Source organism: Hyaena hyaena, unplaced genomic scaffold (assembly GCF_003009895.1).
Source record: "Hyaena hyaena isolate Hyena2069 unplaced genomic scaffold, ASM300989v1 scaffold_51, whole genome shotgun sequence".
In the NCBI taxonomy this organism is placed as follows: domain Eukaryota; kingdom Metazoa; phylum Chordata; class Mammalia; order Carnivora; family Hyaenidae; genus Hyaena; species Hyaena hyaena.
The window spans coordinates 2153719-2170260 of record NW_024080683.1 but is presented as its reverse complement, the minus strand read 5'-3'; the positions used below and the strand labels follow the sequence as shown (position 1 = coordinate 2170260).

General features: G+C 42.5%; 1 protein-coding gene across 4 annotated transcripts in view; it reads left to right on the top strand.

Moving 5' to 3' along the window:
* LOC120230979 (histone-arginine methyltransferase CARM1-like) overlaps positions 1–16542 on the top strand; it is a 253326-nt gene that overhangs the window by 194502 nt on the left and 42282 nt on the right. For all 4 annotated transcript variants that reach the window (XM_039230824.1, XM_039230823.1, XM_039230825.1 and 1 more), the window contains one exon: positions 14042–14219. In XM_039230824.1, coding sequence (XP_039086755.1) covers positions 14042–14219 — 178 coding nt within the window. The remainder of the gene's footprint in view (positions 1–14041; positions 14220–16542) is intronic.

Sequence of the window (16542 nt, the reverse complement as noted above, 5' to 3'; positions counted from 1 at the left end):
TCAGCATCTAGCCTTGATTGGGTTGCTCCCTGGTTTCTTGAAATCGACAAGTCACATCACTCTCCTGGGTCTCTGTTCTCTCTTTTGTCCCATGAGGTTGTTGAACTGTGACTGATCTTTTGAGGTTCCCTTGGGTGCTTTTTCCTTTCTGCCTTGTGTCCCATAAACCAGCAGACCCCCGGTCTTCTGTCTCCAGGCTAAACGGTTGCAATCACTGTAGTTTCTGACAACCCATACTTTAATTGCTCTCTTGGAGCTCAGTGCCAATATTGTGTGATGTATAATCTTGCTTCCGGCACAGAGCTCCTCAGGAAGTCCTTGGAATTTCCTAGGTGTTGAGAGCTATAAAGTTGTCTTTTGTTATGTTAATGAGGCGCCTTTAGGAAAGCACCTAAGGAGAGGGGCTGGTTGCTACCCAGTCTCACCAGCTGACCTTGGAGGAGGGGAGAGGGGTTGGAGATTGAGTTTGGTTGCCAGTGAATCCATGATTCAATCAGCCACACCTAGGTAACGAAGCCCCTATAATAACCCAAAAGAACAGGGTTCCAAGAGCTTCCAGATTGGTGAACACATCTGGTGGTCTGCCTAGAGAGCAAGCAGGTTCTGTACCCTTCCCTCCGACCTTGTCCCATGCCTCTCTCCCCTCTGGCTGTTCTGAGTTCTCTCCCTTTATGATAAACCAGCAACCTAGCAAGTAAAATGGTGGCGTGGGTGCTGTGAGCTGCTAGCAAATTAAACACACTCGAGGAGGGGGTCATGGGAACCTCCTATCCGTAGCCCATGGGTCAGAAGCACAGGTCACAGCCCGGGCCTGCCACTAGCATGTGGAGGGAGTGGATCAGTTTTGTAGGCTTCAGCCCTTGACCTGTGGAATCTGGTGCTGTCTGAGTGGTGTCAGGGTTGACACCCTACCGCTGCCTGAGAATCACGTGGTGCTGCGTGGGAAGCCTCTCCACACACACATCAAAATTGGGTCCAGGAACACAAAAGTAATCCGCGTCTTCTTCTTTTTTTTCTTTTTCAAGTCTTTTTTAATGTTTTATTTATTTTTGAGAGAGAGAGAGAGGGAGACTGAGACTATGAACAGCGGAGGGGCAGAGAGAGAGGGAGACACAGAATACTCAAAGCAGGCTCTAGGCTCTGAGCTGTCAGCACAGAGCCTGATGTAGAGCTCAAACTTGTGAACCAGGAGATCATAACCTCAGCTGAAGTCGGAAGCTTAACCAACTATCCATGTCTTCTAAGTTGCATTGTCTCAAACTGAACTCGAGCCTTGAATGAGATTCTGAGGCTATTTGATAAGTGAATTATATGAAACAATATGAGGTCACCTCTATTTCTTAATCCCAGAAGCTGTGTGAATGGCTCTGCCAAAGCGTCTCCACCTGTCCGTTGAAGACTCTCCATGGCCATTATGCATGAACATGAAAGGAAAACTGTGTTTCTCACTCCTGCTACTTTGCATATATAACATGTTCCCTACACCAACCAATTTCCCAACTCTCTCTGGTTACCGACTGGGGCCATATAATTTAATTCAATAGTGACACTAAGTCCTGGAGCCACTGTCAGATTCCATGGGTTTAAGGACTCCATCCCACAAGACTGCCCTCATTTTCATAGTTTTCTAGAACAGATCAAGAACATAGGGACACATCTCCTTATATTTATATCAGTTTATCATAAAGGACATTATGAAGAACGCAGATGAACAGCCAGATGAAGGGTCCCAAGCTTAGGGGCTTCTGTCCCCTGTCCCCGTGAAGCCGGGAGATACCACTTCCCAGTACATGGATGCATTCACTAACACGGAGGCACTCCGTGTTAATGGGGAATCCCCCATAGTTTAGGGATTTCCATGGAGACTTCATCACGTAGGCGGGATCATTGATTAACTCGGTCTCCAGCCCCTCTTCCCTCCCCAGAGGATGGAGGGTGGGGCTGAAAGTCCCAAGCTTCAAACCAGTGCTCCTTTCTGGCGAGCAGCCCCCATTCTGAAGCTATCCAGGAGCCCACCAGGACCCCTCTCTCAAGAACAAAAAACACTGCTCTCACCCAGGAAATTCCAAAGGATTTAGGAGCTCTGTGTCAGGAACCACGGGGCAGAGGCCAAATATGTATACTTCTTATTATATGATGCTTTCTTTGTAAAGTCTCAGTGTAAAACTGAAATAGGACGAAATACAAAGAGTGACAATCCTCCCTGGACCTCACCTTTAACTCAGGGCTTCTTAGTAGGAGGACTGAGGTCATTGATAAATGACAGACACAGATGAAGGATCTTCCGGAAATAGATCAGCAGGTCGCTTGCTGAAGGAGCTTGCTGAAACCCTTTGAGGGGTGACAAATTAGTTAAGGCATCAACTGGCTGGGGCACGTTTAACTGAGGCAAGGTGTAGTTCGGGACCATCTAGGAAGAATGACACTTTGTAAGCGTAGACCGATCTGGGTCACTGCACCCAAATCGTGACTGGATATTTATCTGAAGCAAGAAGAGACAAGCTGTGGAAAATGTTCTGAAACTGAACAATCTCTTTAACAAGGAAACAGAGAAGGAGGGGCACACGGACCAAGAATCAGATTCTAAGAGTCTGTGATTTGGAAAGAAGAGGAATGCGTATGTTTTTTATTCAGCCCTGATTTCTTAGTAGAGGTCCCAATGTGTTTATTCTCCAAATCCTTAATTACAGTTCACTTCATAATGGAGTTTTGCATAAGCTAACGGATTTCTTTAGATCATAAATCTCCCCAGTGATTCATAATACTGCTGGCTCGACCTTTCAGAAATGTGTTTTTTTGTCTTTTTTTTCACGAGCAGCTTTCTTAGACTGGATACTCTTCTTCTTAAGAAGGACCTAGAGGGGAGCCTGGGTGGCTCAGTGGGTTAAGCGTCTGACTTTAGCTTAGGTCGTGATCTTGTGATTTGTGGGTTCGAGCCCCACGTCGGGCTCTGTGCTGACAGCTCAGAGCCTGAGGCCTGCTTTAGATTCTGTGCGTGTGTGTGTGTGTCTCTCTCTCTCTGGCCCTGCCCCACTTTGCTCTGTCTTTCTCTCTCTCCAAAATAAAAAATAAAACATTAAAAAAATGTTTAAGAAGGACCTAGAGAAAAGGAAATTCAGAATGCCTTGGCTACATTTTTTGCGACATATGCATTTCATCAGCCCTCACTACAGAGGAGCGACTGCATTTACACATCTGCTGTCTCCTCCAAGCTCTGTGGAGTGGGCTGCACATCAGACTGTTATGCATTTCCAAGTCACTGGTGGTTCATAAAGCCAGGGATAGGCTAATTATCTGAATATCACATCTGACCAGAAGCTCTTTGCAAAGATGATACATTGGAGGTTTGGTAAAACCTGAGACGGTCCGTATGCCCTCCTAACATTTGGTGGAAATTAAAATCCAAATGATCTTCATTCCTTCATATTTAAGTTGTCAAAATGTTTGGTCTCAATTATTCCATAGACAGGTAGATTTGTTTTCATCCAAGGTCCCCACTTTTCTTCGGCCTGTAAGTAGTTGGTATTATTTTTATACCATCAGCGACGTCAAGCAGATAATCTGTCAGTCGTGTATGTAAATGGAAGACTCTAACTTCAAATAGTCCCTTGGTGCAAATTTTAAAATCACTGTTTCTATTACAAACTTCAGTCCAGGGACATCTGGGTGGCTCATTTGGTTAAGCATCCGACTTCAGCTCAGATCATGATCTCATGGTTTGTGAGGTGAGCCCCATGTCGGGCTCTGTGCTGACAGCTCGGAGCCTGGAGCCTGCTTTGGATTCTGTGGCTCCCACTCTCTCTGCCCCTTCCCTGCTCACACTCTGTCCCTCTCTTTCTCTCTCAAAAATAAATGAAAATTTAAAAACAAAATAGAAAAAGGGGAAATTCAGAGAACCACATCTATACAGGCAATGAGGAATACTGAGAAGGATTTACAAATAGACACAAGACCAGTCTGTCCACAGGGCGATAATCCATTACATTCCACCAGACACAACTCCTTTCTGTTTCTGGGAGTAATGGAATTGCCTGTATTATCATCAGTTTGACTTCCAGAGTTGTAAAACAGCTCTAAGACCCTGAGAGGCAAACATAACCTATAAGGAAGGGCATGCCGGGCAGGGCACTCCATAACCTTTGTGTCCATTTTAAAGTCTCATAATTTGAGAAACTTGTCCTGACATACCTAAATCATCCTCTCCAGGTGCCAGAGATGCCAGCATTTAGAGAGAACTAGAGAATATCGCCCAAATTCCTTTTACCCATGTACCCTGCATCTGCCCGCTGCCAGAGATTAGGAAAGGGAAAGAGTAATGTCTCCTTTCTGAACTGACCTAGCGCGTTGGTAATAATATTCCAAGCCAAGATGAAACGTTGAATCCAAGGCTGACCTATCACCTCTGGTGAGGTGATTAACAAATACGGAGTGGATGCCTTCCGTGTACAGATCCTCTGCTTGGTGAACAAAACAGACCTCATATCTGCTGTCGGATATTTACAGCCTACAAGGGAAAACACCTTCCAGTAGAGGGTAAATAAGCTGGCTAATAGGATGTACTGCAGTGCACCGCCTCCCCTCCCCCAACACATCCACAGACGACTCTGAATTGCTTCTAGAGACATTACATATTTCTCAGTGCTTACTTGATAATTTGGTCACAGCATCCTTTCCAAGCCCAGACAGCATGTCTGCCTCCTTGATGTTCTTCTTCCCCAATTACTGAGCATTCTGGAACATCATCAGAGGGAAACAACTAAGTATCTTAAAGTTGCCAGGGTGCCTTTTTTTTTTTTTTTTTTTTTTAACTGGCGTCCAAACTACAAGATTGGCAGCATTGCCTTCAGAAAAGCTTTATGGGGCTTCTGTCACCTTATGTGGGGGGGTGGATACATACTTGCTCTGTACAGAGGTGCTCCTGAACTCATCACACTCTGCCCTTAAGTCATCTGAAAGAAACAAAGAGGGGGAAACCGTTCCTTCCTTTGCCTCTCTCTCTCTCCCCCCTTCCTCTGTGTCTCCTCTCCCTCCCTGTTCGTTCTCGGTCTTTCTCACTCTGCTGACCTCACCTTCCTGCCAGCCAGTTCTTGTTTGCAAAGGTTTTTGCACTCACATCCCTGGCTGGTTCCTCCCGGGGCCCATTTTACTTTCTCGGCAGCAGATTTCCGAGGGCCCGGTTTCTTGCACACTGATAATGAGGCACCAGTGGCCTGAGAGGGTTCTTTCGCTGTGCTCAGCTTTCACCTTGATTATAGGCAGAAGGCAGGTGTGCACTGAGGGGGGGAAGGGGACAAGGAAGAGGGACAGTGGCCCTGGGTACCCCTAGGGCCTAGCGCCCCCCTAGACTCTTCTTAGATTCCAGCCAGGCCACGATGCTGCTGTCTGTGATAACAGTCATGAACTCAACTGGTTTAAGCACACAGATAAATAGAATTGCTCTCTTTCAAGCCGCTGCCTCCCCTGTGACACGTCCCTGGGTTGGACGCTAACCTCCACAGGACTCCCGTTTTCTGATTCAGAAAATGATGGACTCAGGAGTGGTAGTTTGCAAGGAACTTTAGCTTAAGGATTCGAAGGAATACTTAAGTAAACTTGAAGTCATTGGAGTTTTAATTAACAGTAAGGTTAATATTGCTTTTTTAAATGTTTGAGCAGATGTTCAGAATTGCCCATGAAGGACTGGGGTCTGAAAAGAGAGAATAAAAGGACTAATTAGGTATCCTGTTGTTTGCAGGACTGCTCACTTACTGTGTGTGTGTGTGTGTGTGTGTGTGTGCGTGAGTGTGCATGTGTGCGTGCATGTGCACGCATGTGCACACATGTGTGTTAATTTAAATTAAAGTAATACCTGTATATGAGGAATCAAGCCGTATAGGAAGGTCTTAGGAAAAAAAGGAAACTTCTCCCATCCACCCCGCTAATGCCTGCTCACATATCTCAGTGTTAACTACTCAACTAGTTCTGGCTTTTATTCATTCATTCATATATTATATATTTTTTTAATTTTTTTAATGTTTTATTTATTTCTAGGAGAGAGAGAGAGAGACATCATGAGCAGGGGAGGGTCAGAGAGAGAGGGAGTCACAGACTCCAAAACAGCCTCCAGGCTCTGAGCTGGCAGTCAGCACAGAGCCCGACATGGGGCTCGAACCCACGAACCGCAAGATCATGACCTAAGTGAAAATCGGATGCTTAACCGACTAAGCCACCCAGGCGCCCCATCATTCATTTATTATCTTAATTTTTATTTATTTCTGAGACAGAGCGTGAGTCAGGGAGGGGCAGAGAGAAAGGGGGACAGAGGATCCAAAGCAGGCTCTGCACTGACAGCACAGACCCCTATGCCAGGCTCAAACTCACGAATCATGATCACGATCATGGCCTGAGCTGAAGTCGGACGCCTAATCGACTGAGCCACCCAAGCACCCCATTTGTTCTTTAATTGATTACCATGATAACCTCATATCATCATACTCCTACTTCTCTTTTCTAAATCATCTGCTTCGGATATAGCGTTGACTCTCCCTGTATAATTGAAGCGGAAATTTCCTCTTTTGGTACAACTCCTGATTTCTTTAGTTTTTTTGTTTTGTTTTGTTTTTTAATTTCTAGATTGTCAAGATTTAGAATGCTTCACTAAGTCTTTAATGTTTGTCTGTAGGCTGCTAGTGAAAATTTGAACCCACTACCAAGCATATTAAGTATAATGACCATAAACATGTCTTCTACTAGGGAACTGGCATTTCTTCGGATCTGGAGGCAGGAAAATGTAATCCTGTATCACGGAACTCTTGCTACTCTGAGGAGAATGTTCTATATACGAAATATAGATAAACATTTTGCTTTCTTTTCAGATTTCTTCCTTCTTCTAATTTTTACTCCGGTCCCCACTACTTCTTTTATCCGCATTAGACTTTCTCTTCTCTTCCTTCCTCTTGACTGATTCCTTGTGTTTTTTCATTTGTGACAAACAATTTAAAACCTTTTGAGGCTTTTTATGTCTGAAAATGCTTTCTCTTCCCGCAGGCTTTTTGGAGTTGGGGCTAGGTGTAAACTTCTAGGCTCAACAAGTCACTTTCTTTTTTTTTTTTTTTTTTAATTTTTATTTATTTCTAGGAGAGAGAGAGAGAGAGAGAGAGAGACAGCGTGAGCAGAGGAGAGTCAGAGAGAGAGGGANTGTGAGCTTGCGCTGTGGAGGGTCAGAGAGAGAGGGAGACACAGACTCTGAAACAGGCTCCAGGCGCTGAGCTGGCAGTCAGCACAGAGCCCGACGCGAGGCTCGAACCCACAAACCGCGAGATCATGACCTAAGTGAAAGTCGGACGCTTAACCGACTAAGCCACCCAGGCGCCCCAACAAGTCACTTTCCCTCAGAACTTGCTTTATTATCTGCTGATGTCCATGTTGCTGACGAGAATTCCGGTGTCAGGATGATTCTTGTTCATTTGAGGCTAATGTGATTGGGTTTTTTTAAACACTGAAACCTTTGAAGATCTTTCTCTTTCTTCCTGGGTTTGTCAAGTTTGGCCATGATGCTATTTTGATGTGGATTAACTGAACCACCCAGGCGCCCCACTAACACTTTAAAAAGAAGCCACTTTTCTGTTTCTACAAAAATAGTATCTTGTCACACAGAAATTAAGCAATTCAACTCCTTAACAAAGAAGACAATGTTAAGCCACCCTTGCTAATCATCATTAATGTTAGGTGAACACCATTCCAGATATTTTTCTCTGAGAATATACAAAGGGAAGAATGACTAGAGAGAAGTACTCTTGGGAAAAGAGGTTATATGGGGGCATGTGGGTGGCTCAATCAGTTAAGCATCCAACTTCAGCTCAGGTTAGGATCTCACAGTTTGCGAGTTCAAGCCCCACACCAGGCTCTGTGCTGACAACTCAGAGCCTGGAGCCTGCTTTGGATTCTGTGTCTCCCTTCTTTCTGTTCCTCCCTGGCTCATACTCTCTCACTGTCTCTCAAAAAAAAAAATAATAATTAAAAAAATTTTTAAAGAAATAAAAGAAAATTATTTTTAAAAAAGGAAAAGAGATGATATGGTCTGTAGTATTTTAACTAAAAAGTATTCCGGATATTAAATAAAAAGTATTCTGGAATAAAGAAAGAGAAATTGCTTAACTTTGAATATGTGTTTCTTCAATCGAAATTCTTAAAGTTAGGGATAACATTAGAATAGTTCTTTTTTTTAAATATTTGTTTATTTTTGAGAGAGCGCAAGCAGGGGAGGGGCAGAGAAAGTGGGGAGAGAGTGTCGGAAGCGGGCTACCACACTGACAGCAACAAGTCTAATGCGGGGCTCAAACTCACAAACTGTGAGATCCTGACCTGAGCTGAAGTCAGAAGCTCAACCAACTGAGCCACCCAGGTGTCCCAGAATAGTTTTTTGTTTGTTTGTTTTAACTTCATGATAAAGATTTACTTCTTGTGAAAAAAAATGAGGTCAACACCCTCATATTTCTTCTTCCTCTTTTGTTATACACTGTGAAGGTGTGATATATTTCTCATTGAAATGTAACCAAATTCATGCAATTTTTTAGTATTTGTTCTATACTTAAATGGACTCATTTCTAATGATGCGTCTTATATGCGGCTAAATTCTTTATTTAATTAATCTCTCAATTGTGTGAATTTCTTTTTTTCTTTCTGACAAAGCATTTTTTGAAGAAGGGCTTAGGTGTGCTATATGGCCTGAGTTCTTTCATGTTGGAAATGTGAGTAGCACTTTCTCCGGATTTAATCTCCTTTTGGTCATAAGTTTTTTCTTCTAAGCTTTGTGGAAATTTTTTAAAATGAACGTGACTAGAGAGGCATCTAATGCCGGCCTGATTTTCTTTCCCTTTTAAGGTGATTTATTTTTCTGCCTGAGTGCCCAAGGAATTCATTCCTTTTTCTTTAAATCCAAAACCTTGAGCAGGATGTACTTCCATGTTACTACTACTATATGAAATTTTCCTATGCCCACTGTGTACTTTTCCTGTTAAGAGAATTGGGTTTTATGTCAGGGGGATTCTCTTCGGTTTTTTAGTGATTTTTTTGCATTCTGTTTTCCTATACTTCTGACACATAATTTCCTTTATTGCTGCTTTGTTTTAATCTGTTGTCCATGTCTATTAGCTTCTTTCTGATGGCCGAAGTCAGTTTGTCTTAATCTGCAATTATTATGATTATCTCAAGCTTCACTCTTAATAGCATGATTTTAAATTTATTACGATAAAATATTTCATGCATACAAAAAGAGAGATGAGCATAAATATAAGGTATGAAGAATACTAACCAAATGAGCACATATATCCGCACAACCCTGTATAAGAATGAGACTAATCTTAACCATGTTAATATTCCTAATTGCCTCTCCCAGATTCCATGCACCCCCCCCCACTCTCAAAAGTTACTAACATCTTGAGTTTTGTGTTTAGCATAAAAACTTTAAAAGTATGATTTAGTATATCCTAATCAATATAGTTTACTTTTGAATACATTCAACCTTTTTTAATAAAAGAAATCATGCTATATATTCTTCAGCAATCTGCTTTTTCCCCCTAAAATTCAGTCTGTGAAATTAATTTATGTTAACACACGTACCTCTGGTTCTTTCTGACTGTGGAAAAGTATTCCTGGTGTGGACACACCACTATTTATTCATTTGTTTCCCTGACAATAGTTACTTCTGGCTTATTGTAAATTTTTATCTTGTAATTACCAATATTACAATAAAAACATTAGTACAGCTTATCTTTCATTTAAATGTTTATTTATTTTTGAGAGAGAGACAGAACCTCAGTGGGGGAGGGGAGGGGCAGAGAGAGAGGGAGACAGAATCCGAAGCAGGCTCCAGGATCTGAGCTGTGAGCACAGAGCCTGACGCAGGGCTTGAACTCAAGAACCGAGAGATCATGACCTGAGCTGAAGTCAGATGCTTTACCAACTGAGCCACCCAGGCATTTCTAGTACAGTTTATTTTGAATATATGTTCAAATATTCCTCTAGAATGTGTATTTTTAGCTGGTGATATTTCTGAGTTAGACAATGAGTACCTCTTCTGCTTTATCGATGCCAAGTGGTTTTCCAAAATGGCTATACGCAATTTGAATGTAATATATTTTCTTCCTGCGCATTAGTTATGTGTTATTCTGTAATAATGTTCCTTTGCTTCTTGATTTGTTTCTTTGGACCCCAAATCTCTCATTTAATACCAGTTCTATTACCTTGTCATCTTGTCTTTAAATTCCTGTCCAATTTAATCTATATTCTCTTCGATACATTTCTCTTACTTTCTCATTTGATTTGATCCTTGAGATGACATGGAGGGATCAGTGCTATTATTATTCTCATTTTATAGGTGAATAAAAGGACTTCCAAGAAACCGTGTGTCTTGACCAAAGTCTTAGAGCTACTAAGTAAGAATCTGACACGAGCACCACGTCTTTTACCTCCAAAACACTTGATTTTTCCACCTCTTTTAGACAGGGTAGAATTCAGTCCTATATTATATTCTGTAGTATAGCTTCTTTTTTTTTTTTTTTTTAACTTTTTTTAATGTTTATTTGTTTTTGAGAGACAGACAGACCGTGAGCAGGGGAGGGGCAGAGAGAGAGGGAAACAGTGTGGGCTTTCTTCTAATCACAAAATGTTAGAACTAGAAGGAGCCTTAGAGCAACTCCGGTTTTAAATTTTAATTTTGGAAGGAGAGAAACCAAAATTTATGGGGTTTAGTGACTGGCCCAAGGTCACACAGCTCTTTGGTAGTAAAGGTAGGGCTAGAATTCATTATCTTCAGATTCCTGATCTAGTGATCTTTGAATTGGTCCAAAAATATGCAGTCCCATGATGCAATGACTAACAGGCAGGCCTTTTTTGCCCACTTCATACACGTGGTATTCCCGTCTTTACCAGTGAGAATAATGAGACTCAAAATTATTTCCTGTGAATCCCAAATTGCCCTTGTGACAGCTCATACAGTCCTGTCTCCAACACCTCGTTATATCTCAGATGTTCCTGAGGGGTCAATAGTCCAGGATTATTCTCTGTAAATTCTCCATAGAGAGTAATATCAGGCTCACTTGACTGTCATCTCACACTGGTCCTTCCAGCAAAACTTAGAAAGCTCCCCTTGTAGCATTCTGGTCCGAGTTGATGAGGCAGTGTTATACACTGACTTGGGTAACGTCAGAATTTAGAAAGGACGTAAAATCTAGAAGTGGGATCCCTTGATGGCAGGCAGAGGGGCAGCGTGTATCAGAAACCTTTAAAATTTCCATAGCCTTTAAATGTGCAGGAAGCAATGGGACCTATGCTTCCCATTTAACTGCATTATTACTTGTCAAAACGTTATTGTGACAATGAAAAACATGATGTAACCCGAAGGTCCAATAATGTGGGGCTGGTTAAGTGAATCAAAGTATTTTTGAAATACCATGCATCCAGGAGAAAGGGTGTTGTAGAAAACTTGATGGAATGATGTTTCAAACAGAACTCCCTGACGGCTAGACCAGGACTGAGCTATTGATGCCCTTTGTCTCCATGAGAGCTAGTCAGGTTCTAGTACAACCTGGGCCCCCAAGTCAAATATCTCAGGCTGCCAAACAAAATACCATATGTCTTTATAAACAGAGATATACTCACATGTCTGCTGAGGGATATACTTTGCCTACACCTGGATACAGCCATGCAAATGATCTCTTTTTTTTCATGTTTTTACTCCTCTCCATTTCTCTCTTTTTTTAAATGTTTTTTTTTATTTATTTCTAAGAGAGAGAGAGCGTGAGCAGGGGAGGGTCAGAGAGAGAGGGAGACACAGAATCTGAAACAGGCTCCAGGCTCTGAGCTGACTGTCAGCATAAAGCCCAATGCAGGACTTGAATCCACGAACCGCGAGATCATGACCTGAGCCGAGGTCGGACGCTTAACCGACTGAGCCACCCAGGCGCCCCTCCATTTCTCTTTTTTTAATGCATAGTATTCTTTAACAAAAATAATATGGCAGTAATAATTTTAACACTTACATAGGCCTTAATATGCTTTATCTTGTTTAATCCTCAAGCCGGCGTGTGAAGGAGGCACTACTATTATTCTTTTTATTATATAAATGCTATTTTTAAATTCCACAGTTGAAGCTATGAGGAACCAAACAAGTTGATGCAGGCAGAACGGAAAAGGTGGAAATGAGACATTTCTGAAAGGTAGAAATAAGAAAACACAGTTACTAATTGTCTGTGGGAAGCAAGTAGGCTCCCAGGATGTTGAAGATTATTCGTGAACAAAAGAGAATCAGGGAAATACAAGATTATATAGAAGTTTTAAGAACATCTAGAGGAATGGTTAGTTTTCAAGAAGAAGCTGAGGCCGGCTCTTTGCTTGTTGATGCTGAGATGACACAGCATATTGGTGGAAATGTCCAGGTGACAGCAGAGTTCAGGTGAGACAGAGAACCTAAGTGTATAGTTGAGACACTCATGCCCAGTGGAGCTGTATTAGAGTCGTGCAAATGAGTGGGCTCTCCCGAGAAGAGAATGTTCAGAGAAGAGCAGGGCACCGAAAGCTTTAACCTTTAGGCTTTGTCTTCACGAGGGAAAACCCCATGAGCCCCATGACCTAGACTCCCACGTGTATCTTCCATGATAGAATGGAATTCCAAGTGTCCCTGTGGATCGATAAATGTAGACAGTGGGTGACATGTTCATTGTTTTTTCCCCAGATCAGAGAGTCATTTATTTCTTCCTTAAAAAAAGAGAGAGAGAGAGAGAGCTTAAGTAGGGGTGCCTGGGTGGCTCAGTCGGTTGAGTGTCCAACTTCGGCTCAGCTCAGGTCATGATCTCATGGTCCATGAGTTTGAGCCCCGCATGGGGCTCTGCATTGACAGCTCTGCACTGGAGCCTACTTCAGATTCTGTGTCTCCCTCTCTCTCTGCTCCTTACCACTCGTGCTGTCTCTCTCTCCTTCAAAAATAAATAAACATTGAAAAAAAGTTTTAGTAGAAAACACTTTTAGTAGGCTTATGGGGCATATCTTGGTAAGTAGCACCCTAGGCTTGACTTGAGGCAAAGGTTACCCTATATGAAGAAGTGGTCAGAAATGGAACAGATGCAACGGAATCATGGCAAACATATGGTATGCTGCATTCATGACAAAGGAAGGGATCAAGTTGTGAAAATACAAAATGGAAGGTGTCTGTATAAACCCAACGAGCAAAGATCTAAGGGTCTCTGGGGAGCCACAACTCCAAAAGGAATGTGCCGTCAACATTTATGCTCATGCATAGAAGATGTTTATTAGGAAATATGTTTGTCAGGCACTAGAAAGACATAAATGTAATAATGCAATTTCTTTGTCATATTTGGCATCAAGAAGAAATATATTAGAAGTAGAATAATTACAGATCTCTTCAAGGTCCCCATTTTAAGAGAAATCAAAGTTATTAAACAATCCAGAAGACATCCAAGAAAAATGAGGACATAACTGTGAAATGTGCTTCTGCAGAAAGGGCAAGAATGTGCTATTATTTATTTTTGGAATCAAAAGACCAAAGGATAATTTAATGAGCGATAGGGTCATTAATTTGTGCAAGATTATTGTAAAGTGCTCCTTGGCGCCTTTATTGCAGGTAGAATGATGGGAAAGAAGCCGAAACCATCAATAAAAAAATGATTCCCCCAACAATGAGTACACATCTATGCAGACAATACACATGCCCACACCCATGTGCACACTTACACACGTGTATGTGTGTGTAAAGAGCCCAGAGAGGAGTATACATCAAACTATTAATAGTTATTATGTGTATGTGGTACAATTAAAGATGTCTTTATTTGTGTCAGGCCTGTATCTTCTAATTTACAGTAAACATGAAATATTTGTACAATAAGAAAAACAAGTTTGTTTTTTTAAAGGGTTTATAGAAACAAGTATGTCTCTTCCCCCTCATCCCTGTCACAATGTCAACTTTAGTCTGTAAAACCTTTTTTTTTTTTTTTTTGGTAAGAGCCCATATAACAAAAGTCCTGGTGCCCCGTTTTATCCTTTTCAGATGCTGGTGAAAAATAACCACCTTTCAGACAAGATCATTGTTTTGCCAGGGAAAATTGAAGACATCTCTCTTCCTGAAGCCATCGATGTGATCGTGTCCGAACCGATGGGGTACATGCTGTTTAATGAAAGGATGTTGGAGAGTTACCTTCATTCCAAAAAGTGGCTGAAAGCAAATGGTGAGTTGGCTGATTCCTGGTTCAGAAGATAAGCTCACTTTTCCATAAAAGTTTGCCATCCTCTTCCTCCCATATTTAATTTTGGACAGAAACAAGGGGAGGGCATTTCTATTATAGCAGTTTTTACATTTTTGTCATCTTAATCTTCCATAAGAAATGAGCTAGTCTCCAACCATAAACCACAGGCAGTAATGCGCCACATAGTAGTAAATACAGTAGAGAGGACCAGTTCTGAGCTATGTATTTCTGGTCTGTTTCTGTCACTTTCTTCCTTAAGGAACTTAGCCTAACTCTTGACCTGTTGACTTTGGTTGTCTCATCTGTATATTAAAAATTACCTCTAACAGGGGCGCCTGGGTGGCTTAGTCGGTTGGGTGTCCAACTTTCGCTTAGGTCATGATCTCGCGGTTCGTGGGTTCGAGCCCCGCGTCGGGCTCTGTGCTGACTGCCAGCTCAGAGCCTGGAGCCTATTTCAGAGTCTGTATCTCCCTCTCTCTCTGACCCTCCCCTGCTTATGCTGTCTCTCTCTCTCTCTCTCTCTCTCTCCTAGAAATAAATAAAACATTAAAAAAAAATTACCTCTAAAAAAACTTTCTGGGGGCACCTGGGTGGCTCAGTCACTTAGGCATCTTCAGCTCAGGTGATGACCTCGTGGTTCATGAGCTCGAGCCCCGTGTCAGGCTCTGTGCTGACAGCTCAGAGCCTGGAACCTGCTTCAGATTCTGTGTCTCCCTCTCTGCCCCTCCCCTGTTCACACTCTGTCTCTCTCTCAAATACAAATAAATATTTAAAAAAATTTTTTTTTAATTTCTAAAGCCCATTTTAAGAGTTGGCATTTGGGGGGCACCTGGGTAGCTCAGTCAGTTGAGCATCTGACTTCAGCTCAGGTCATGATCTCATGGTTTGTGAGTTTAAGCATCACATCGGGCTCTGTACTGACAGCTCTGAACCTAGAACCTGCTTCGGATTATATGTCTCCCTCTCTCTCTGCCCCTTCCCCACTGGCACGTTGTGTCTCTCAAATAAATAAATAAATGTTTTTTAAAAATTAAAAAAAAGAGTTGCCATTCTATAATGTGAGAAACTCTCTGAAGTACGCTATTCTTTCTGACATCTTCTCCTACTGTGTCTCCCTTTCCCTGTGATCAGTACTGAGATAACAACATGAAATTCAGCATTCTTTTTGTGCTTACCAAGTATCTACCTGTGCTCAGCAATCTGCATAAACTCATTTATGAGAACCTTACCAAGTGTGAAGGATAGCGGCTTTTAATTTATTTGAAAGGTCAGTGCTGAGGTACTTGGTGATTTTACAGTCGTCCCACATGGGATGTTTGGCAACATCTGGAGGCCTTTTGTTTTGTCACAGCTACTCGCATCTGGTAGGAGAGGCCAGGTGCACTGCTCTACATCCTTCAGGATACAGGACCGCCTACCCCCTCATAAAGATCTCACCAGCCCTGAACATCAACAGTACCGAGATGGAGACGTGGCTCCCTGGGAGGCGCCATTACCGTCCCCCATTTATGAAGAGAAAATGGAAGCTCCGTGGGAGAAAACAGCGTGGCAAGGACACCACTCTATTAAATGACTGTGCAGGGGTTCGAACCCAGATCTGTCTGTCCCTGAAGCCCCACTCAGGACTCCTGCATGGACCCTGACTTTCCTCTCTTTACTGGAGATGGCAGACACACTTCCACACAATGTTTTTAAAATAGAGCCTAGAATGTAACTAGCCTGTTCTAAAAGTGGCACCTCTCGTTCAAATTGGAGCGCCTTACCAGCGCTGTGGCATCCTGCCTTGACATCCAGAGAAGACAAAATAGTGACAGCCACCAGCACAGTTCCTATTCCCCATGTTAGACAGTACGTGCACTCAAGTGTATGCCTGGTTCTTTTTAAGTTTTTGATGTTTATTTTTTGAGAGAGAGAGAGAGAGAGACAGAGCGTGAGCAGGGGAGGGGCAGAGAGAGAGGGAGACACAGAATCTGAAGCAGCTCTAGGCTCTGAGCTGTCAGCACAGAGCCTGACGTGGGGCTCGAACCCACGATCCACGAGATCATGACCTGGGCCGAAGTCAGACTCTTAACCAACTGAGCCACCGGACGCCCCCAAGAGTATGCCTATTAAGTAAAGCCTGAGGCTCCTCTGTAATTTCCTGCATGCTTCAAAATGTAGGGATTCTGAGCTAGGCACTTAAAAAAGAAACTTGTGCCAAAATAAATGAGTAAACAGGTAAAGAACACCTCCTGTCACCAACGTCATTAGCATGTGTGTTGTGTAAATGGCCCAGGAAGGTCTCATAATCTTGATGTTCACGTGA